Genomic DNA, 25,712 nt, shown 5'->3' with positions numbered 1-25,712 from the left:
TAGGAGGGAAAAAAATTAACAATTTATCATCCATGTCCAGAGAGATCAACCATAACATTCATCAGTAAAAAGTTCCTATAACATAGGATATTGTGACCTCTAGTTAGTGTCAAAATATATGGTTCAGGACATGCTTCACAAATTAATATAAACTTTGATCCAGAAATGCATTACCCCAAGTAACCACAGTCTAGGAAATATAAAAATCTGTTCCCTGAATATTTTTCTAGTTTCTAGATTTTCAAAAAAGAAGCCAATGCAGCTGCAAATATTGGCACAATGCACACAGGTAAACTCCCCTTCAAAAGTAGAATCTGGAGTCGGTGTCAAAGGCAATAAGAGGCCACAACTCACCACAAATCCTTCATGTCTGACAGCTGATTAATGTTGGATCCAGTTTATCGTGCATGACAAAGGATGCCAGATATTCCACAAGCATCCTGCAAAAAAGTGAACACTCAATTCAAGAAATCCAACCCAACTCTTCACGAGGGAACTGTCACTATGGCTTAACTACTACCAGACTATAAAATCTGTTAAAAATCAAGGAAATAAATTAAACAACGGCATACTAAGCAAGACCAAAAAACACTGCCTTAAGAGAAAAAAGATACTATTCACAAGAAAAAGTACAGGGGAAGCTCTAGGTTAAAACTAGAGATCCCCTGTATGAATTTTCAAAATTAAAATTTGTCTTGCCCATGTCTTTAATCAGAGGATAGCGTTTTAATTGACAAGCCAAATCCCATCCGAAGAAACTACCTAGAAAAATAAGATAATTCATCTAATATTTTGCAACATCCCTTTCTCAAATAGAAGAGGAATAGCTGTTGAAAGTATTACAATGGTTAAATTGCTAATCTGTAAGTCTAATACAATGTTTATTCATTCACAAATTAGAGCAATAACAGGAGTAATGGGCTTGATCTTCAAACAGCAGATTATACATCAAGCTTGCCCAATATCAATATATAATCAATGCGCTAACTAAAGGAAAACATTGAACAATATCAGCACAGAGTGACAGATAATTCATAGCAATAGGACCATTCTTTAACATGTCACTGTAACCATCCTCACCTGTCAATGGTAGTAGATAGATCAATGGCGAATACTAGAGCGAAGTTCATCAGCCTCATGGCTACCACGAAGTAGTTCATCACGAAGGGAAGCAACAGCAGGACGCGTGCCAGGAAAATGTGCAAGCTGGAGAGATAAAGGATTTGAATCCTGTTCATGCTCATCAAACTTGTACCCTGTAAATAAATGAAATTCCAAAGAAAGTTCAGGAGAGCATTCCATAAAAGTGTAATCTGACAGAAGCCTGTGAGAAATTCATCATACATAGAACATAGTAGAGACTCAACCATAGCAAATCATTTGATACATTCAAGTTTAGAAATGGTAGAGCAACAAAATACATCTCCAACAAAATCAATGAGATTAATACCACCCCCTGTAACTAAGCATAGGCCCATCTTAACTTCGGATCTATTAAGCACCTAGAGGGATCTGAAAAAATTGAGATACACATCTCTCACTGCTTAAAAGATCACAAGTTAATAAGATATATCTATGCTGGTGTACTTGTATATATAGAATTCTTTGGTATATGTCTACTGTTTGGTACATGCCTTCAGGTGAAAATTGCTATAAATTCCTCTTCTTCCAATGGTTGGTGTGTATATATATATATATATATATGGTGGCTGAATGTGATATTTAATACAAAACTTTCATATGTATATAACATTTGTATTAAATATTATATTCAGCAACCAGATATACGTGTGTGTGTGATTTGTATTTGCCTCACTTCAGTCAATGCAATAATGGAAAGCTCTAGATTAGATGAAACTATCTTGATGTTACAGAACTATCAAAAACCATATATATATACAAGGAAGAGGGATGGACTCCTCCAAAAAATAAGCCGTAGAACTGAGTGACACCTCAGCAAGAAAGAGTCACAAAAAATATCACAAATTATTTACATCTGATCACTACAAAATGCACAGAAAAAAATGGGCTCAGTATACGTGAACAATCATATTCAATCATTAGGATTTAAGAAGTCAACCTTAAGCAACCATGTTTAAGCTCCAATTAGGAAGGGGATCCCTCTACAACGAGATGGAACACATCAGATGGCCAGGGAAGTGTTTACAAGACCGGCAGCTGCTACCAAGGATTAGTAAATTGGATCATTTCTAGACCAATCCATGGCATATAACTTGTAAGGCATATAGATGCAATCAGATTGTAAGTCATACACATGATATGGCTCATGCGTAACCACACTTTGGAGTTATAATATTCCACACTAACATTGAAATTTTTCTTCCAGAACCTTATTTTGTAGTCAAATTTTAATTTCTGTGCTTAGGCTCCAGAATGAATAAAAATCCTAATGCCTCAGTATCTATACACATCTAAAAGCAGCCAAGCAATGTTCTAACATAAAAACTGAATATTTGGATTTTGTGTCAAATCAGACCCGCAGCAAAATAAGATTGGTCAGAGAACATTGGTGAATATCACCAGAATGACAGTTTCAATAAACGGTCAACATTAAAATGCACTATCCACTCCATTAAATTATAGAAATCATTTGTGAAAACTTCAAAATACTATGAAATACTATAAATATTCCCACAATGCTAGATAACCAAATTCCCCATCTAAGACTTAACAGTAAATGAACTATCAACAAGAAAGCTAGTGATATGACAAATAACAGAACAGTATCAATGTTTATGAACATGTCATCATAATATGTGAAAATGGGCACTGAAAGCTTTCTCCTGTCCAAACTCTGAAAGCAAGGGACACAGTTGATTGTCCAAACAGTTTAGAGTACGGAAATAATTTGTATGGACAGGCCCTTCATTTCTTAGAAACATACTGCAATACAAAAACCAGCTGCAGAAAACAATAAGTCAAAGGTCGCCCCAAAATTTAAGGATTGATGAAACAAAGTAATAACTTTTGCTCAGAACTCACGTAGGAATCAATACGGAGCTTGCAGCTTCAGGACATGCAAAAAGAACTGAATTTCTTTGAAAAAATAGAATAATGCTATGGAATGCCCAGGTATTGGATGATAAATACAATGAACTTGTTCTAGTGGGGTCATTGGATTAAAGGATTTTGAAGTAGGTCAAATATCATGTCTTTATCTCTTCTAATGAATCTCAGGACCCATCATTTACAACCTTCTAATTGGTCTTCGAAAATGTTTAGAATCTGTTATATGATGTACAAGACTATAACAAACTGACAGTACAGCAGGAGTTGGCCACCTGACGGAGCTAGTGCAGCAAATAAAGTGAACATGTTTTAGTGGTGTTATTGAATTGAAGGATCTGGAAGTAGGTCCAATCTTGTATTTTTATCTCTTCAAATCATTGTTTTAAGAAACGGTCGTTTCAAAACCGAAACGGCCGGGTTGATCCGATCCAATACCTTTTTCTATGACCCGGCCTTTGGAACGGTTCGACTGGCCGAGTCAGCCATGACTCGGCCGAGTCATTCAATCGGCCGAGTCATGGCTAACTCGGCCAACTCGGCCATTTCCGTTATGACTCGGCCGAGTCACAAAAAAACGCCCAGCATCATGTCAAACTGCGATTTAATAAAATTTTAATGGATTTTTAAATTGTTTTTTGGCTGGTTTGGACTCCAAGCAGTTATAAATTTTCATGGTAATGTTAAATTCTTAAAGTAAAAGGATGAAAATGAATCCTTTTACTTAAGTTTTTAACATTACCATGAAATGACTCAGGATGTTTGAGAGTGGTTTCGGCCTCATTGGATTTCATATGGAGAAAGTAGAATTTTAGATTTCATTCAAAATCCAGCAGACTTATCAGTTTTTCAGGGTTTCAGGATTGGAGGATTGCAATGTTTCCATTGAATTTTGTCATGTATTAGGGTATGGATTCTGGAACTCGTATTTAATCAAGAGCACCAATCCCTCTATGTACCTTGATGTTAGTGACATTGGTTGTCGAACTCCTCTGGGATTCGCTCCCAAACCAAGAGCTTCTCAAAATGTCACTCCCGCTCCCGTTTTCGCTCTCGCTCCCCACTTTCGCTCCTGCTCCCAAGTAACACTGAGCCAGATGATGTTGGCAACTCTAGCAGTAGCCAGTAGTACTGGTCACAGAGTTTTGTTGTAGAGGTCATTTATAGCCTCCTTGGTTATGTGTTTTTGTTTTGATCTCTATATCATCATCGTGTATGTATTGGACAATGTACTGGGTGCCATTTTGATATAATGGATATATTCATGAGCCTACTTTGATCATATGTTGTCTTCTATCTATATTCTAATGTTGTGTGTTTGGAAACATGAATGAAAATCTTTAAAATTATGTGTTTTTATAAAAAATAAATATTTAATGTATTTTTTACAAGGACCGAGTCATTGAAATCGAGCCGGCCGAATCGATACCGAGTCGGAGTCGGAGTCGGAGTCAACCCTCAGCCGAGTCGGAGTCGGAGTCGGAGTTTTAAAACATTGCTTCAAATCTGAAGAGGCATCATCTGTAATGTTTTAATTGGCCTTGGCAAATGTCTCTGTTATTTTATGATCTGCAAGACTAGAACAAACTGACAGTACAGAAGGAGCTAGCCACCTGATGGAGCTTGTGCAGCAGGAGCTCATAAATCTCATGGAAAACATGGATCAGCTAAACTATAAACATCGCGTTCATTCTATAATTATTTTAAACCGGCACATAAATTATACCCACCAATATCTGAATTTTCCTTACAGCATTTCGTTGAATGGACTCTATGTTCCGCAAAGTTTCCAAGATGGGGCAGCACAGAGACTGTCACTTTTACAAAAGGTAAAATTAAGGAGAATGTCACTTTTACGAAAGGTAAAATTAAGGAGAACGTCGCTTTTACAAAAGAATTTAATATTGCCATTAATTACCAAGATCGTATCGTAGACTCTTCAAATCTCTATCTGTTAACTTGGCAAACTAGGGACAAACTCCATGTGGGTCATCTTATTTATGGCAGCTAATATTTTTCTTGGATCCCTCTCATCGGGAAGTGTAGGATTGATCTAAAGATCATCCGATTCCAATAAGTATTCATGGAGATATGAATTTATTTGTGTTATAAGACAATTCGTCAAGGTCGGCCAACAACCAAATAAACCCCACAATTGCTCAACGTTTTAGTATAAAAGGAGATGACTTGAGAGTCATTTCTCACACACAGTTCTATCTTGATTTCTCTCCACTTGTCTTGGGTTTTCGTGGAAGGGAAATCTAGAAGTGGAAGCCCTAGACGTTGGAGGAAAGAAGACAAAGGGAGCTGCCCTAGGGGAGATGCCCTAGCGCTAGACACTGTCAAAGAAGAAGTCAAAAATGCTGTCAAGGAAGCATGCCCTAGCGGCAGTCTTGTAGGAATATTATCACAGCTAAGAGAGGCCCTAACGCTGTCCAAAATGCAGCCCTAGAAGCAGTCTAAGAGAAGCCCTAAACACAGTGTAAAGGGCAGCCCTAAACGCTGTCTAAAAGAAGCCCTAACGCAGTCTAAAGGGAACCCTAACGCTAACCTACGGTGCCCTAGATGCAGTCCTAATATGGCTGAAAAGGTGCGCTGTAGGTGACCCTCAAAACAAGGACAACATGAGAATTTGAAGACTCAAACATGCCCAGGACAGAAATGCTAATAATTGGGACAGCAGCAAGACATGGTGCTGCAATAGCAATTGGGACAGCAGCAAGACATGGTGCTGCAATAGCAACTGGGACAGCAATGACAGTGATGGGATAGCAGCATACTACGATGGGACAGCGGCATTCTATGATGGGACAGCAATGACATTGATAGGACAGCAACATACTATGATGGGACAGCAATGACATTGATGGGACAACAACATACTATGACGGGACAGCAACGACATTGATGGGACAACAGCATACTATGATGGGACAACAACAAAAACAATGGGACAGCAAGCTAACATAGAATGGCTATGTCACTGATAGTGGCACAGCAGTATGCAACATAGGACAGCAGTGGCTAGCATGGTGCAACAATGGCACATGGGACAGCAGTGCAGCATAAGGTGCAGCAGTATGATGTGTACAACATGGTCATGAGGTCCAGCATTGTGATGATGGGTGCAGCATGGTGCAGCACGGTGAGGTGCAGCATGATGACGAGATGCAGCACAATGATAGGTGAAGGAGTCACCTTATAGAATCAGTTGAAGCAGCATGTCTTCAACTGATCTCATGTATCATCTTCTTAGAGGTGATCTATGCTCCTATCTAGATAAGTCAAAATGTTGACTTATGTTGTAAATGTACTCTCTCTCTCTCTCTCTCTCTCTCTCTCTCTGTTGAACTATTGAAGATCATATAAGAAGAATTGATCAAGGGTTTCCCCACATTGGGGTTTGTCCCTGGCTAGCACCACATCTTGTGTCCTCTTGTCTTGGCTTGTCTTCTGCGATTTATTTTTATGTTCTATCTGCAGTTTACTTTAATGCTGATGTGATTGCTAATCTGGAAAAGATATTGACCTAACTATGAAAATGAAATAAATTGCTCCAAGCATAGAACATACCTAAAATTAACATGGTATCAGAGCCGAGGTGAAGACAATGCCCGAGCTAGAGCAAAAGAGCAATCACCGAAGACAGTTAAGAATGGACAAAAAGATCAATGGGTTCCTCATCCCTCTTCAAATTCATTGAGGGCGAAATCAAAGCAGAGAATATTATCATAATGACGCAACGGAATATGGCCTACCTAAGGATCACTTCATTGGGAAGATCGAATCTCAGGGTGGAAGGAAAGGCAGAGAACTAGTTCGGCCATTGTGCAAAGGAGTGTCTGAATGGCAAGGACACGTCACTTGATGATGATAACAATCATTCCAGGGACATCTTCAATGGTTAAAGGAATGACAAGTAATGCAGGTCATCAAGGAAACGACTGACTCTTTAGAGAAAGCAAGGAACCCCAGGTATGAAGAATCAAATGTTGTTTTTGATAAGATAAAGAAGCGCTATCTTGTATTGGCCCTCTCCTTCAAATTCTTTGGGAATCTGGCTTATCGATTATAGTGCTTCAAGGCACTTCATTAGATAGAAAGGTGCTCTCTCTAATTTGGTCGAGATGGAAACAATCGTGGGATTATACCTGGAGCCGATGCCACCTATCCCGGAAAGGGTGTAGGAAATGTTAACCCTCAATTGAATGAGGATAACCTGATTCACTTACAGAATCTCTTTTATGTAATTGATCGCAAGAAGAACTTGGTGTCCATTTCGGCAATGGAAGTCAAAGGCTACAGGGTGGCATTCATCAATGGAAAGGTATATGTTTGAAAATGAAATTTTCAAAGATACTTTTTCTCATGGGTTCAGGGTTGGCAATTTGTATCAAGTTGCAAGATGGTCCATTGGGGATCATGTCAATTGACATATCTCATCTATAGCACCGGAGGTCTACTTATTATGGGACCCTACCCGATGTGAGTCAAATGGTGACAGGGATGCCTGAATTCAAGAAGAGCATGAAGGTACATGTCTGAGATGTACCGAATGAAAATCTTACAAGGGGATCATTCCCCTCATGTAGCAGGTCCACAGATTTGGAACAACCTGAGGGGTTTGAGATTCATGATCAGGAATCTCATGTATGCAGGTGGAAGAAAGCCCTCTATGGCTTGAAGCAAAACACCCCGGGCCTAATATGAGAGGATTGATAGCTGTCTGATGAAGCTGAGATTCACTAAAAGTGAAGCCGATCCAAACCATTATTTGAAGGTTGTGGATGATAGACCTCTCATACCGGCACCTTCTGAGAAACGACCTATTTCTGATAGGTGCAGACCCTCTCACTTGAAGAAGTAAGAGGGAGTTGGATTCCAGATATGGAATGGTAAACTGCAAGCCCGTGACTACCTCGAGGATCTTAACTTTCAGAAGTTATATGGTGGTGATGCCGAACCAAATTTCGGAAATGCCTCTGAGTTTCATAAACTCCTCTACATTGATGTCCTTGGTGAACTTTTATTTGTATATATGCTTTGCAGTTAGCATGGTGAGCTCATATTTGGTTGAGCCTCACTGGATTGGTGCCAAGAATCCTCTGAGATATCTCCAAGGCACAATCTCTCATGGATTGAGATACACTGCCGGAAATATGAAGCTGCATGATTATTCAAATGCTGACTGGGCAAGCAGTGTGGAGGATCGCTATAGCACACTTCTCAGTATTGGTTCTCTCTAGATTATGCTTCGATATCATGGATGAGCAGGAAGCAGAAGTCGGTTGCTATAAGCACTGCCGAGCTGAATACATAGCTACGAGTATGATCTTGCGTGAAGTTGCTGGTTGTGGAAGCTCATCAGTGAGTTGTTTGTACACATGATGAAAACCACTGTGATTCTTTGCGACAACCATGGAGGGATTCAATTATTGAGGAATCCCGTATTCGATGATTGCTCTAACAGATAGACATCAGATACTACCTTATCTGGGATATAGTAAGTCGATGAGCGAGCAAGCTCCATCGCATTGAGACTAACGTACAGGTCGAAGACACTTTGTCAAAGCCCCGAGGAAAGGTCAAATCTGTGATTTGCCCGAACAACTTGGAGTCATTGAGAGACCTTCGTATAAGGGTCCTACATGTCTCATGCACTGAGTTTTGGGAGCTCTGGGGGGCTTGGGGTACTTACTGGAGCGACATACGACCACAGGGCAACTCACCCTCCCCTGGTGGTGCGCTATGTACAGGGTGACAAGTTCAACCTTTCCCTGCGATACCTCGTGGCGACTATGGAACGGGGTGATTAGTTCTCTTGTGGGCCGAGATGATTAGTTCTCCCGTGGCAACTATGGAACAGGATGATTAGTTCTCCTGTGGGCCGGGATGATTAGTTCTCCCGTGGCGACTGTGAGCCAGGATGATTAGTTCTGTTATGGGCCGGGATGATTAGTTCTCCCGTGGCAACCAATGGACATGATGATTTGTTCTCCTGTGGATAAGATGATTAGTTCTCCTATCGAAGCATCCTACCTATGTAGTCTAGGACTCATGGGAAGTACCTCTCATCTGATCAATGAGCAGAGAAACGAGGTTAGGGACCATAGTAGTACTATCAATGGACGCATTATTGTATCTACCGTACTCCCTATGCTAGGATGACCTCCATTGATCTGGGATCAATGAAATTGATCTGGGATCAGTATGAATGGTCTGGGAGACTCTCTTGTGATATTGATCTGGGATCAATGAAACTGACTTCGGGCCAGTAAGAGTGGTATGACACACTCTCCTCATATGAAACTGACTTCGGGTCAATAGAGAATGGTATGAGACATTCTCGATCAATTCTTCTTCTTCATGGTTCAGCAGAGCAAAGCAAAGCTCAACAGACCAGAGTATAGCAGAGCAGAGCCGAGCAGTGCAAGGCACTGATGGCAGAGATAGTACAATCGGACAGATGGATCAGCAGATGGAGTTCTCCCTAGTTGAGAGGGAGTGTTAAATTGGCAACTAGGGACAAACTCCATGTGGGTCATCTTATTTATGGCAGCTGATATTTTTCTTAGATCCCTCTCATCGAGAGGTGTGAGATTGGTCTAAAGATCATTCGATTCCGATAAGTATTCATGGAGATATGAGTTTATTTGTGTTATAAGCAATGTTACTTGGGAGCGGGGAGCGGGAGCGACCATTTTTAGAAGCTCCCGGTTTGGGAGCGAATCCAGGAGCGATTTTTTTAAAATATATATATATTTTAATTTTTGATACATATATGTCAACAAAAACATGTAGAATGATGAATTAGATATAAAAAACATTAAAAAAAAAAAAAAAAACAACAACAACAACAACATAGATTGATCATTGAACCATATCACATCAATCATCTAGAAATTATAATCTTCATCAACCATGTCCACAAGTTAGTAAAATACATATTACAACTGCAACATATTGAGTCTCGTGAATCATGATTCATCAAATTCAATCTTAAAGTTTCAACTTCAAGCTTTCAAAATTGAAAATTTAATATATAACATTTATCATCATTGATCACCAAAGTTGTACTTGTAAGCTAAGTTCCATTCAAATACTTATTTAACTTATAATTTTTAATTATTTATTAATAATTTTTAACTAACTATTATCATAAATTATTTTTAAATACTAATTTAACTTAAAAAATTTAATTATTTATTAATAATTTTTAACTAACTATTATCATAAATTATTTTTATTTATTTTAAGGGATTGGTCCCCCTAGGATAACTTTTTTCCCTTAAATTATTAAAAAAGTTTTGATCCCGGTACCATAGTCAAAAGTAGTTGTTGGTCTTTTTAGCCGTTGGAGGCTCTGCTCAGTCTATTTAACTTGCTAAGCTGGATCTGTTTCTTCAACTTGTCCTGACGATGAACCACACTGGTTGGTTCGAAACGCGTCGACAAATGGTGTTTCATGTGATCTTCGCCGAAAAATCTTTTGTAAACTTGATATGGATCACAGAAGCCTAAACTCTACTAAGAAGTAATATCTTAGATATTTCTAGGTCCTAACTTCTAACTGTTAACATGAAATGAAATGTTATAAAATGAAACATGAATAATGAAATGAAATGAAACAACTTTAGTCTTTCACGAAGCATCATATTCATAATTCACAATCATTACCAATGAGTTATAATTGCCAACTTCAAACTTCAAATTTTCATTGTCACGGTCATATATTGTTTACAAAAAATATCATTATGATATGAAAGAGTCAAGGACTCAAGACTCAACAGTTATGAAAACTAATAGAAACTAGAAAAGACAAGTAAATTGTAAATCTACATGTGGCCCTTGCCACGAGAGTCTCCAGGAATATAAGCAAGTAGTGGTGGTCTTCTAGGAGTCTCCCGCACAGACCGACGACCAGAACTAGAAGGCACATGCCCTCCACGTGAGGGTTTAGATGGAGGTGGCTACAGCAAAGGAACAAGACTCGGACCTCGAGCACTGCTACTGGATGGTGGAGGTGGAGGTGGCATGGCTGCTGCAGTTGCAGCTGCTTCATCTTCATCCCTTATAAGTTCCTCTTCCAGTTCTTCAAGATGCACTATACCATCCTCCAAATTGTCATCCTTTGGGTGATTGTCCCAAATTTTATATGTGGGATCCTCGTAAGCCCGATCACAGTAATGACTCAACAACCTCAAGTTGTAGTGCACATAAACCAAGCTTTCTGCTCGGTTTTCATTGAGTCTGTTTCTTTTCACATTGTGTATGAAGCTGTAGGTGCTCCAACACCTCTCTGCAAAAGAAGTATTCACAACCTATGATTGCCAATTTTGGCGAAAGTCCATGGCCGCCATATGTTTCCCACCATGTGAGAGCATCAAATCTATCTCTGTCTTCCATTACATGGAAGATACTAAACAAACCAGTGCCACTGAAGTATTTGCCTATTTCAAGTCGCACAGCTGCACATTCCTCCCTGTCAGGTATCAGCTTTTCTAATGCTTGCAAATATCCACTAGTTACCTCTGCATCTAAATGGGGTTTGGTCCTAATCCCACCCCCTGGTGCAGGTTGGCCCAACCAAGATGTAAAGTAGTATTTTGGCGTAAGGATATACGCCAAGCAATGTAGTGGAAGATTAAGTCTATTCCACCATTCACACACACACAATCGTGAATCAATTTGTACAAGTCGGGATCTCTGTTATGAACAATATCTTTTATTTGCCCCAACATGGTATCCATTTGCTCATATACCTCGCCAATCACTGGTTTGTCTGTATCTACAAATCGAATCATGTGATAAATGGGCTTGGTGAAATCCAATACTTGCCTCACACTTGTCCAAAACTGACCATCAAGAGCAGCCTCCTCCACCAGTTCAAAACCTTGCCTATCAGCTGCATTTGTAGCCCTTTCCTTTAATACCTGCCAATGTGGACTTGATACCATGCTAGCCAATGACTCTCTTACCTTCAAAAGGCGCCTGAAGGGGAGGTAATAGCTACCAAATCTGGTCTTCACAATCTTCAACAACTCCAATCTCGAGTGATTGCGGAAAAGGCCATGGGTATTGCTATGATTTGCAATAAATTTTATCATTTGTTTGCCTTTCTTGTACAAATCACCAATCCATTGGTATTGTGCATTTTTGTTCTTGACAACATCATGAATCAGAAGGTTCAATGTGTGAACCAAACATCCAGACCAAAATATGTTGGGGTATTTATCCTCAATAATTGCTCCCGCTACCTTACAATTAGGAGCATTATCAGTGATGACTTGGATGACATTGTATGGCCCAATACGGTCAATTGTTTCAAGTAATGCTTTTGCAATGTTGATGGGGGTCCTGAACTTGTCTGAGTAATCATGTGCAGTTAGAAAGATTGCACCACTAACAGACACAGCAAGAACACTTATCAATGGCTTGCCTTTTACATTTGTCCATCCATCAGATACAATGGACACCCCATGGTCAATCCAAGAACTTGTCATTCTATTCAAAGAATATGATATTTTTGCTTTTTCATGATCAAGTCCAACAGTTCTTGCCTTGTCATACCCAAGGCTCTTGTATCCTATAGGGGCATCATTTATGGCAGAAACCATTTCGTGCCAATAAGGTGAGCGAAGAACATTGAATGGTATCCCACATGCATAGAGAAACCTGTGAACCTTTGAATCCACATCATTCCTACACCCCTCATCAAGGAAATCTGATATGGTTCTACGCCTTAAACCTGATGACCCTGTGCCTCCATATCCACTGCCTTGGGAGGATGCTGAAGGAGTTCTTTGTGCTTGTGATTGTGAGCTTGGTTCAAAGAAACCCCTTGATTTTTTGATTTGTATTAGGCTTCCTCCTCTTCCCTTATGTATTTGGCTCTATCCGCTATTGACACCGCTGGACAAGTTTTGATTCCTATTTGTTTGTCTCCATCCCATGGCCTTTTCCCACAGAGGTGTTTTTTGGCACGGGTGTATGAACCTGTGTAATCATTGTTGCAATGGGGGCAATGAAATTTAGTGGTTCCACCCCCTTTCCTTGCTTCAAGCCTGTTAACATATTTCCACAATGGGGTTTGGTCTTGTTTAGTTTTTTGATAATCATGTTCACCCTCCTCAAGCTCCTCCTCACCGGGGTTTTCATCAAATCCACTTTCTCCAGCTTCTTCATCCCCCTCTTCATTTTGGCCCCTTCGTTTCCTACTCTCCAGCACCATAATAACCATAAAAGGGACCAAAAAGAGGAAAATCCCAAGAAATATAGCCAGGTCCATGATGTTTGATATTTGTAGGCTTTTGAATCTGCAAATTAATTTAATTTATTTAGATTAATTAATTTAATAATTTTAATTTACTAATTTAATTTAGATTCATGATTTTTTTACTAAATATAGTTAATAAACTAAATTAAACTAACTAAATTACTACCTAACTAAATTAAACTACCTCTTTGCAGGCTTGCTCCTCACTCCTCAGCACTTGCTCCTCGCTTCCCCTCATTCCTTTGCTCTTGCTCTTATTCAAGTGATAATGAAATTTTTGTTTGCCCCATTGAGTTTTTAAAGCATAATTTTTTTTTTAAATTGGATTTTTGTTTTCGCGTCCGCGGCTTTTTTTCTGCCCGGATCGCTCCCAGCGTCAGTCAATTCGCTCCCGGAGCGAATATTTAACGCTCGGGAGCGATCGCTCCCCGATCGCCACCGAGCATTAAATATTCGCTCCGAGAGCGACGCTCCCAATGGCAGGGAGCGCAAAATTTTTTTATCGGGAGCACGCTCCAGAGCCGCTCCAGCCCGGAGCGCGGATTGGGAGCGGAAGCGGGGGGGAGCGCTCCCCCGCAACACTAGTTATAAGACAATTTGTCAAAGTTGGCCAGCAACCAAATAAACCCCACAAGTGCTCAACGTTTTAGTATAAAAGGAGATGACTTGAGAGTCATTTCTCACACACACTTCTATCTTGATTTCTCTCCACTTGTCTTAGGTTTTAGTGGAATGGAAATCTAGGAGTGGAAGCCCTAGACGTTGGAGGAAAGAAGACTAAGGGAGCTGCCCTAGAGGAGATGCGCTGGCCCTAGACACTATCAAAGAAGAAGTCAAAACCGCTGTCAAAGAAGCATGCCCTAGCTGCAGTCTTAGAGAAATCTTATCACAGCTAAGAGAGGCCCTAATGTTGTCCAAAATGCAGCCCTAGAAGCAGTCTAAGAGAAGCCCTAAACGCAGTCTAAAGGGCAGCCCTAAACACTGTCTAAGGGCAGCCCTAAACACTGTCTAAAGGCAGCCATAACGCTAACCTGCGGTGCCCTAGATGCAGTCCTAACACGGCTGAAAAGGTGGGCTGTAGGTGACCCTCAAAACAGGGACAACATGAGAGTTTGAGGACTCAAACATGCCCAGGACAGCAATGCTAATAATTGGGACAGCAGCAAAACATGGTGCTGCAATAGCAATTGGGACAGCAGCAATGACAGTGTTGGGACAGCAGCAATGACAGTGATGGGACAGCAGCATACTATGATGGGACAGCAATGACATTGATGGGACAGCAATGACATTGATGGGACAACAGCATACTATGATGGGACAACAACAAAAACAATGGGACAGCAAGCTAACATGGAATGGCTATGTCACTAATAGTGGGACAGCAGTATGCAACATAGGACAGCAGTGGCTAGCATGGTGCAACAATGGCACATGGGACAGCAGTGCAGCATAAGGTGCAGCAGTATGATGTGTACAGCATAGTCATGCGGTCCAGCATTGTGATGATGGGTGCAGCATGGTGACGAGATGCAGCACAATGATAGGTGAAGGAGTCACCTTGGAGAATCACTTGAAGCAGCATGTCTTCAACTAATCTCATGTATCATCTTCTTAGAGATGATCTATGCTCTTATCTAGATAAGTCAAAATGTTGACTTCTGTTGTAAATGTACTCTCTCTCTCTCTCTGCTGAACTATTGAAGAACATATAAGAAGAATTGATCAAGGGTTTCCCCACACTGGGGTTTGTCCCTGGCTAGCGCCACATCTTGTGTCCTCTTGTCTTGGCTTGTCTTCTGCGATTTAAGTTGATGTTCTATCTACAGTTTATTTTAATGCTGATGTGATTGCTAATCTGGAAAAGATATTGAACTAACTGTGAAAATTGAAATAAATTGCTCTAAGCATAGAACATACCTAAAATTAACACTATTCCCTATTTTTGTTGATGTTGGTAGCTCAGGCAGGTACTTCTGCACAAGCCTAAGTATCTAGGCATGTGGAAATCGCCTAATACACCTTTAACCTTAGCAATTATTTTAGTTAGAGTGATTCCTTTTTATAAGATAAAGTGAGTTAATCTAATAAAATACAAAAGTTATTTACATTAGTGAATTAGATAAATCCCGACCATCAATCTCAAATGAGCTGAGATCTAATCTCAAATGTCAATCACTTTGGAGATTAGAGTTGTGGATTTGGTCATAACTCAAACTCATAAAAATGAAAGCTACACAAAAAGGGATAAGACACAATCACTGACCACAAAACATTGAGAGAAGAACATCCCAATGATTGAGTGGAGAAGGACTTCCATTCAAGTGTGCTAGGTTCAAGGAAGGTGCAAGGGGCAGTAAGGGAGATAGATCAGCCAAGCAGATCAAAGGACAGATCGAGGGCTTGATCAGCTGGATCAGAGCCAAGTTCTTGTTGCATGTATTTTCCTCAATCGGCCATTATCTCAAAAAGGGAGCCCTTATAAGTTCTGAAGTTATTTGAATGAAGAACTGATTTGAAGTGCAGAAATCTGTGTGCGCGTGATTGTGAGATTGGTGTATTTAACTTGTTTCCACTGATTATAATTGTTAAAATCTTAGCTTTGCTTTTGTTCAGTAGATCTAAGTAATTTGTTTTTTTACTGCAAAGGATACGATGGATGTTGTGCAACGCGTTAGGGTTTCTCTTCTCTGTAGATTTCTGAAAGGCACCATCTCAAGCTTTGAACTCGAGTTTCACAAAGGAGGACTTTGGATAATACGTGATAGTCCCATTCTTCTCCTCAACGAAGGTTGTTGGCGACTTGGGGCTCTATTATAGAAGGTTTCTTTGACTTTACATAGTAGTTTGCAATGACCTACAAGGCTGAGCAGCAACTCTTCTTTGTGTTGCCTTGCTTCGCTTGAGCACATGGCATATCAGCAAACACGAGTCAAATTTCACCCTTCTGCCCCAGGGATCGTTACTCTGGCGGGGGTTCTTCTCTCTTGGCATACATGCAAATGGGAAGCCCCCCTAGGCTGGGGCTCATATCTCACAATGTGGGACTTCTTTCTCACCTTGTTCTTTTAAACTCAAAGGTCGCCGACATGATAGCTCCCAAGCACCATGTCATGCTTGAATGGGATCTAGTGAGTTGAAGAGATTGGTTCACATAGGGGATCCACCCGCCATGTGATAACCCTTAGTCCTTTTCTCCCAGATCTAGCCAAAAGATAGGCAAAGCAGCAAAAAATCCAAATTTTCTTAAAAAAAATTAAACACAAAGACCTTCATCTTCTGGATCTGGGGCTCGGATCTAGTGGAAAACATGAAGCAGAGCATCTAGAACAACCTGGGTATACCTGCATTTTTTTCAATGTTTGTTATATGAAGGGAAATTGCTACAAGTTTCCTTTCAGATGAAAGACTATGGTATTGCAAGGAATTCCACCATAATATTATATTTGAGGCTGCGGGGTGGAGCTTCAGGTTTCAGAAACCCTAATGGATCTATCTCCTTCAAAGATGCAGTGAAAGGGAAGGCTTCCAATCTTGTAGATCAGATCCAAAATATGCCAAGACCCTACATTGTCAAACAAACAGAACAAGCACCAGCCATAGAAGTTAACTCCAAGAGGTAAATTCGTTTTTTTCTGATCTTTAAATCCAACGCTGTAATATGCAGGTTTAATGGTTTCTGGCCGAGATCTGAAGATTTACACCAGCAGGTTTTTTCTTCTTGGACACCCATTTGTGACAGTTATTTATGTTCCAAAGGTGATACACAAAAGGATCTGGATAACGTCCTAAATGATGGACCATGGTTTTTGGGTAGGACAAGGCTCGAAACACCAACCCTCAACAGAGCGACAAGGTGGATCATGCGGCAGGGCCCATGCACCTGGTATCCAATGGTCGGTGCCGAGAAGTGGGAGGGTTTATCATTAGGGCTTGGAACCCTCAACTCTCAATGAGGCGATGGGGTGGGTCCGCCCTTTAAACATACTACCAAGTTGTTGGGTTACATCCCTTCCAGTGGGTAGCATCGCTAATTGGCAAGACCGATGGTGCGTTATGGTAAAGGGGAGACCCACCGGTGGCTTCACTTTGGATTAGTGGCTATTCCATGCAATGGTACCGATCAAGGTGGGGCTACTCCCATGTATTTTTGATTGAATATAATATTCAATGCTTTCATTTTTATGATGGGTATATATGATATTCATAATATTGATTGCTATGCCAAGAAAAGTTTGACTACGTTTGTGTAACACAAGTCAAAGGATTTAAGTCTTGGAGTTACATATCTGTGTAATATCTCAAGTCATTGCAGCCACAATTCGTTGGTCCAAAAGGTGATCGACTCAAAAAGAGAAAACACCGAAGAGCCAAATGGATGGATTATTAGTGTTAGCAAGGTCAACATTAATAACATAGATTCTCTCTCTAAGCAATACTTTTAATCTGAGTCTCAGATCAATGAAATATTTACTACATCAAAAAGCTCTCACTGAGCTGGAACTAATGGTACATTAACATCTATTTCTGCAAATTTTTAGAAAAATGGCATTTTTGATAACCCAATATATTGTTGATCATCAAGAGATTAAAATTAAAACATCAGTTACTCAGTAACACCTCCCACAACCCATAAAAATACAAGGGGGTCGTAGGTAGTGTTACACGTTTCCCCAAGCATCCCCCCATCTCTAAAGCATAGGAAACATGGGGGGCACACACCCCACCTTGGAGGACGCATCCCCATGGAACACTGGAATAATTCAGAAATCCTAAACATAAACAGATATTGAGGCAACTATAAACTGAGAACAAGATTTTATTCCAAGGATTCAAGAATTCCCAATAGATGTATGCAGTGGTTTACCAACAAAAATTTAAAGCTATAATTATATTAAGTATGCATATGAGCCTGCACATTCGAGAAAGCATTTCAATCAACATATATACGAATTACATGAGCTATTTACAAGAAGAAGAAGAGAACTCACGACTTACTGACACATCCAATAAATTAAGCATTAAAAAAATGTATATATTGGATTCCACTAAAAGGCTAAATAAAGATCAATCAAAACTCATATTATCTAGTCATTAAGATAATACCAATACTTCTAAAACAAAGATCATTTTACAGAAGCTCTGACATACCTTTTAGAGCATTTAGAGCAGTTAGAGCACATTTTGCATCAGCAAACTCCACAAAACATAGAACATAAGGCTCCCCATCCGCCTGTACATATCAAAGACGTCTGGAATCAAACAAAAGTAAACTGAAAAATAGATTCAATACTATAAGATGAGATAGTTGAATATATTTCTTAATAGGAAAACTTTAAAATATTTGGGAATGCCTAATGGATTGAATCTTATAAACAAATTCAGTTTGTTAAATACTGAGCAATTTAGAAATAAGTTCCCACGCTACCTCTGAAATAATTATGCATCTTCATTGTTTAAGAACAAGTAGAGAGCAAAGGGTGTATGCATTATTGCCTAAACGGTAAACCCTATAACCTTATAGAAAGGTTGCTATACCAACCCTTATAGGTGGTACAATAATCATGTCAAGGATAAGGGATTTAGGTATAGATGATTCCCTGGGCTTCGCTCTTGTCATAATGGCCTGCTGCTATAATAGGGATTGTAGTAAGAGTACTTTTTTATTACTGTTGTTACAGTTGACTGACAGGAGACATCTGTAAAGTAACAAATGCTATATGGCACTCGTAGTCCTAATTATTGTCATATGTCTAGCATTGTACAACATGTTGTAATGACTTAAATCTATTAGACACCCAGAATAACTCTATTCAGTACTGTCATCAACTGCCACACCTGTAATGTATTTCCCTATTACACCCTCAGACAGTCATAACTAGAACATTGTATAGCAGAACATAAAAAAAGCCATAACTAGAACATATTCAAATTTAACCTTTAACTGTTGCACTGCCAGACATGGATAAGTTTCTACAAAGTTATCTCAGCTATTGATACCATGCCTACAACAATTAGATACCATGAGACTCGAACATAGCAAAACAGAAGGGATACCAGAAATGAATTAATAGAGTTATGGAGAAAAGTTCTTATTGTTTTTGTCTACTAAATAACTCTTATCTAAGTCCTTCATTTGCTTCTTTATCAGGTCTCAGAAATTGTCATAAGGTCATGTTCGCCATTAGTACAAGACTAAAACATATGGTGTTCGAAAGTCTTAAAATACATAAGCATGTCCAGTGAAAAAGTGTTAACCTTCGCAATTTGGACTCCAGAAAAGACAGGATTTCAAAGACAACATGAAAACCAGGATCCTAGGCTGCAGTAATTGGGAGATTTGCTTAAATGCCATCATGAATGACAAACGACCAAGAATATTATCAGAGTAGTTTACAAAGATAAAACACTTGGTAAAAACTTCCTAGGTTTGACTATATATGTAGCTTTTACAGCCTTACATATAACAAGTATATTTCTGTAGTGTAAATGTGCATTTTGTCTGGCATTAGATCTCAAAAACATGCCTCCCAGCTTAATATCAAAAACATGCCTCACAGCAAACAAGCTGCCGGATAAGTGGTGTGGTTGAGGGACAGCTAAGCCATCCACCACGGTTCAATTCCCATCGTGGTCTGCATAAGATCCCAAGCGATGAGGCCAGCTGCAAGTCCTGAGCGATTTGGGCACAATAGCCACCCCTCAGAACACCTAAGCCAAAGGAAGCCCACTCTTTTGCAGTGCAACCCCTCAGGGAATATTTCCTGAAGCACTCCCAAAAAAACATTCCCAATTTACAGTGATTGTAATTCATAAATCAATGAGCTCAGTTGCCACATGAGGACCAGACGCAAAATAGCAACTACTTCATGACTAAGATAGCAATATTTTAAAGTTTCAGACCTAATTATCATTGTGAAAATCAGCAATATGTAGAAAAAATTGATTTATATAATTTCAAAATAAGGCAAAAGAAGAATAAAACATAGTTTAAAATTAGCATTCATTTAATTGTCTTAGATCTATCAGAAATTGAGAAAACAAAATTAACACACTTACTCGTCTAGGCTCCTTGTGTACGACTTTGATTTGCTTATAACCAATAAAAGGGCGGAAAATGTCTGTAACTGATTAAGGATAGTCACTGTTTGAACTCAGACATATGAATCCAAGAAGTACACCTTTATTAATTCCCTATTCAAGATATCTAACAATGACCAGATAATTAATCAACTTTGGAAGGATACGGGCAACTTCTCTGCGAGTACAGTCGGGAGGAAGCCCCTCAATAAATATTGTATTGGCAGTTGCATCAGGCTTAAGATGATCAGGTAGCTTGAAAGATGAACCGGACATTGCACTGTCAGGCAGTTTTAAAGACGCATCTGTCCTGGCACTGTAAAATTCTGAATTCCCAGACTTTCCAGCAAGAGCAGGATCTATGCCAACCCCTCCTTGCCTCTGCCCCATCAAAACTGGATCATCCACAGGAGGTGCTGGTCCTAGCAAACCTGCACCTGTAGCTAAATTAATCCTAGAACCACCTCCTGGACCTAACCCACCAGATAATCCACCCAACCCAATTCCAGAACTGCCACCCAAACTGCCAATCTCACTTGCAGTTAAACCACCTGAACCATATGGAGATATCTGCATAAAATTACATATATGTTAACATTACAGAATCCATTGTACTTACAAATGAGAAGTTAGAAACTTAAAACAACAGTCAAGATTAGATACATTACCCCATTTCGTAGAGTTTCAGAAGGAGCAAGTGGGTCATATGCCCTATACATTGAATGAGCAATTCTGTCATTGAGCTGAGGATTTTCACGAGGCAGATAACCAGGAATATCACGACCAACTGGCTGAGAGCTCTCACGAGGTAGATAGCCTGGTAAGTCACGACCAGTTGGTTGAGAGTTTTCACGAGGCAAATAACCAGGATAATCACGACCAGCCATGCCAGCTAAGTCAAGACCAGCAGCTGGTGGAAGACCACCTGTAAAATCCAGAAAATAGTAAACAAATTATGAAAAGAAACACTTTCAAGAAGAAATTGTAGTACATTTCTGGAGAGTAATATCCAATTTTCAAAATGCTCAGCCTATGCATGACAATATATGCCCATGTATAAAAATAAGAATAAGTGGTAAGGAGGCATATATTACAACTCTTTATTGCAGACCAAATACAGTAGAACATAAGAAATATATTATTGCTTGGAGGTAACCAAAAAGCACTCAAGACAACAGGAATATATATTATAGCAAGGTTGAAGGGAGTGGCTTAAAAGATAAGACATATCTGGTGTATCCCAATGAACCTCCATAACATTCCATAATAAAATAAGGTAAATTAAAAACAACTCCTTACAGATACGGAAAATTTTTAGACGTAAGAAATTAATAAAGAAGGGCGAATAAAAGTGCAGCTATAATACCATTTATTTAATATTAGATTATAACTAGTGACCACCAACTTCTCTTGACTCACAGTTCCTTGCTTGCAGCTAGAACCAGGTACTAAGTAGATTACTAAAATGTGCGATGAAAATGTAGGTCATGCCTAGAATCTAGAGTAAAAATATCTTGCAAAAGTTGCCCATAAAACTAAAGAATTAACAGGGGACCTCAAAGGCATCCAAACCAGATGGAAAGATGGCACACAAAGGGGTGGGAAAAAGGAAAAACAGTATAATATCCAATACTTAAAAGCAAAATCTGAGTTTAAAATGGCAGCCACTTTGAAATCCTAGAGAGGGAAGAAGAATTAGAACAAAAGAAAAGCAACACTAACACTGTTAGATGATCAATCCCAATGACATATTTCAAACAATTCTGCCATTTATGCACATGCTGATTTTGGAAAGCAGTAAATGACAACTTTAACCACCATCGACATTTTTGGATCTTAAGCCTTTTGGAGATTCAATTAGTAAGGTTAAAGCTTGGAAAAAATAGGGGGCAAATCTAATTTCACAATTTGAAGTTTTCTCCACAAGCTCCAAAATTTCATATTTGGCATTCATGATTTGTTGTTTCCTCTCCTGAAACCCTCCATCCAACCACACCCTAAAATCTCAAAAATTATACCAAAAACACAGGTTTAGAAACAATGAGTAACTTTTCTCTTGGAAGTGAAACAGAAAAACAAAAACATGAAGTGGAAAAGGAGTTAGAACTTAAAACTCATATCCATCTTAAATCCTATAAGCCAAGGCAAAGTACAATCAATTTTCTACTACATGTAAGCTGTAACTAAATATAGAGCAAAGCCAAAAACAATAATAGGTCAATAAAAAATTGTGCCAGGTTTGCAATAGTAATATTTTTTTAGTTATTGTAAGGTGAAGAATCACGTTTTGGTCATCTTCTGAACACTATGGAGTTAATTTTTAAGGTATGTTCAAACCTGCACCTGCAAGAGGCTGAAATAGTTAGATTTCAAATCGATATAGCTCTTGCTATAGCCACTGAAGCAACCTTTTCAGAAAAAATACCTCTAACTTCTAAACCCAATGTAGCATTAAGGAGAATGTAGGGAGTCACATAATGGCTGGCCAGTCTAATGGAGCTGGATAAGTGGTGGAAGCATCATCGATTGGAGACAATGAAAAGAAATCTGGTATAGGGATCATAAACAAAAAATTTGAATGCAATACATTCAACTAGGTAAAGATTTAAATGATGGGATGCAAGACCTTTGCATGTCAATGGAATTCCTTTCTGTGTTGCTACTCTTCCTTCTAAAAGAAGTTTATAGTCTTTAATTCCAGGGCCTGCATATACCTTATTAGTTATGAACCAAACTTATATCACTATTTTTGGACAAACAGATGTCCAGTATTAGTATGCAGAAGTAGTAGATGAGAAAAACCAGGGTTAATACAGGGTATCCTGTTGTTATCAATAAATGAACAGAAATCTGTCACTTGCAACTTATAATTATCATCATCACATATTTACAATTTAGTAGGTCTCTTCTTTCTCTAGGTAGCTATTCTATAAATTGAAAGGATTCAATTTGAGCTACTTCAACAAAGTGATTGGACTACTGAAGTCATGTAGGAAGTAACAGATGCAATCTGTGGGGATATTGATGCAAAGCAAGTACAGGCCAACATGGGAATTTGGACAACATGTTTTGTGCATGCATTGAATAATGCAATTAAAAACATCAATTGACAGAATGATAAAATGCTGGCTACTTTAAATTGTTGGGGAGGGTGATTAAACTGAAAGACACCATCTATTCTATGTTGGCAGATAGTGATTAGCAAGAATATTGTAGATATGTCACTATGTAGCATTGCACTAATAATACAGATCATCCGCTAGGCAAACAGAGCTTCCCCTGATCTTAGAAAGATAAGAGGTTTGTTTGTTTGACGTAAGTATTGTGTCAAATGAGATCAAAAATTTGCGAGGTGGACCCACATCAAAGTTCAATACAAGAAGAGAGAAATGCGACATCCACTGCAAGTAAAACAGCAAGAAAAGACCACTAAACATGGTAGGTAGCCTGTACATTTAATCATAAATTGTATGTGGAAGGCTTGATGAAGTGCCACTAACTGATAATAGGGAGGTAAAGGGCAAGTTCTGAGATGTTATTGAGAACTGGAAGCTGTTCTCCATCTATAAGGGCAAGATGCTTCGACAAAAATTCCTTTCATTTGTAGAACTCGGTGGTTCCTTCAAAACATATTAGAGGTGAGGGAGAAGTGACTAATCATACCATAGGTCAACAAGATTGGACGGTTGAGGACGAATGAGGATGGGGATCAAAGAATCTGACAGCTTGTCATTTACTTATTATTCCAAATTGTGAGTTTCTTTGCTACTAACTGACTAAGCAATTGCTCCATCTATAGTTCCATCCACTCTATCAGGAGGAAAGACATTAATCTGGGACAGCAAAGAGACTAGTTGTACTGCAAGCTTGCCTGTTTATACAGGATCGAAAGGCACTCAAGTACCTTCAGTACCCAATGATAATGGAATGTGGATACAGAGGAGACTGGGCGATGATGAAAAGGATGCAAGGTTGCAAAAAGGTTTGCTTTGGGTGCTACTGAGTATTTTAATAAGCCGGATGAATCTGCTAGTGATAGTTAGGGTGGCATTGTGACGGATGATACTAAAGAATTGTTACAAAACTCAAAAGTAGAAGACCAGGCACAGGCTATCTAAATCAATGCCATTTTTCTGGGGTGGACTGTATAGCGAATATTACAGGTTAAAATTATCATCTATACCATGACATTTGGAACACTGGATGTCCACTTTGCTTGCCACTCGGAAAGCAATGATTCACCCATATTACAGATTAGTGTATCCCCGTTCCAAGTTTCATTGCTTCATGGCTCTTCGATTTAACGGAAGGCCAAAAGGGCTTTACCAGAATTAAAAATCGAACAAGGTGCGAAAGATTTTAAGAGAAACATTCAAATAGTAGATGCAATAGTTCGCATGGATAGTAGATTTAATATTGCAATGACCCAGCTTAGGGTATGTACCTCTTCTACTTTAATATCAAAAAGACTTTTCATATGCCATTAACCAAAAAAGGGCTAGAAAATCATACTCTTTGATAACAACGACTCGCTGAAAATTTTAAACCCATGACCGGTGGATTAAAGTGGGACACGCTACGAGTTGCATAGACCCACATCCCGCATGCTTGAAAACAGAAGTATAGAAATATATATTGGCAAGCAAATAAAAGAAATTATGGAAATTTGCATTTTCAGCAGAAAAATGGTAGAAGTGACATGTACTTCCGAGGGGTGTTCTGCAAATCAATTAAGCATGCAATGGCACAGAGCAGAGATGCATATAGTTCAGTGCGACAAACCTCTCTCAGCCGCGTATCTCCAGTACGCGTCTCCCATCGTTTACAGATATGCCTATGCAAAAACCTCAACTTCAAACAAGCGGGGCTCCAATATGAAACAGAAAATATGACCTAGCAAAATTGGTACATTTATATATCTACATAGATCTCTTTTAAACCCCTACGCTCTGCTTTGGCTTGACTTCACCGCACAATGTGGTCTAACCACACTTGAGTTTGCCCTGTGAGAATATGGAGAGAAAAAAGGGAGCCTATCCACCAATCTTACATAATAAATAGATTAAAACCCATATCAAAATAGATATATCAATGTTTTAGCACACTAGATAATAGATAAATCTATTTTTTCAAGTTATATATTTATTTTTTAAAATAATCAAATTTAATGGGTTAAAAAATATGTCAAAATAGGTATGTTTAGCGAATGAGATAATAGATAAATAATTTTACAATATAACTATAATTTATTTATTTTTTTAAGTTATATTATTTATTAAAATAATAATCTAATTTTAAAGTTGCAATCAAGATAAACTTATTTTTATTA

General features: G+C 39.0%; 1 protein-coding gene across 1 annotated transcript; it reads right to left on the bottom strand.

The window, feature by feature from the left end:
- LOC149203938 (RNA-binding protein 1-like) lies at positions 1–25,378 on the bottom strand. Its single transcript, XM_089403628.1, has 7 exons — positions 25,166–25,378; positions 21,052–21,308; positions 20,551–20,953; positions 20,363–20,424; positions 18,455–18,536; positions 1,081–1,256; positions 1–440 (listed from the first exon to the last, which is right to left on the bottom strand). Exons 1-6 carry the CDS (start codon positions 25,200–25,202, stop codon positions 1,102–1,104), a joined length of 996 nt encoding a protein of 331 aa, XP_089259754.1. The 5' UTR covers positions 25,203–25,378; the 3' UTR covers positions 1–440; positions 1,081–1,101.
- Positions 25,379–25,712: the final 334 nt, after the last annotated feature.

This window comes from Pinus tabuliformis, chromosome 2_1, assembly GCF_031772625.1.
Source record: "Pinus tabuliformis cultivar Carrire ecotype Pingquan chromosome 2_1, CPIR1, whole genome shotgun sequence".
NCBI lineage: Eukaryota > Viridiplantae > Streptophyta > Pinopsida > Pinales > Pinaceae > Pinus > Pinus tabuliformis.
Note: the sequence above shows the minus strand (reverse complement) of the source record. Positions and strands in the feature narration are given on the sequence as shown.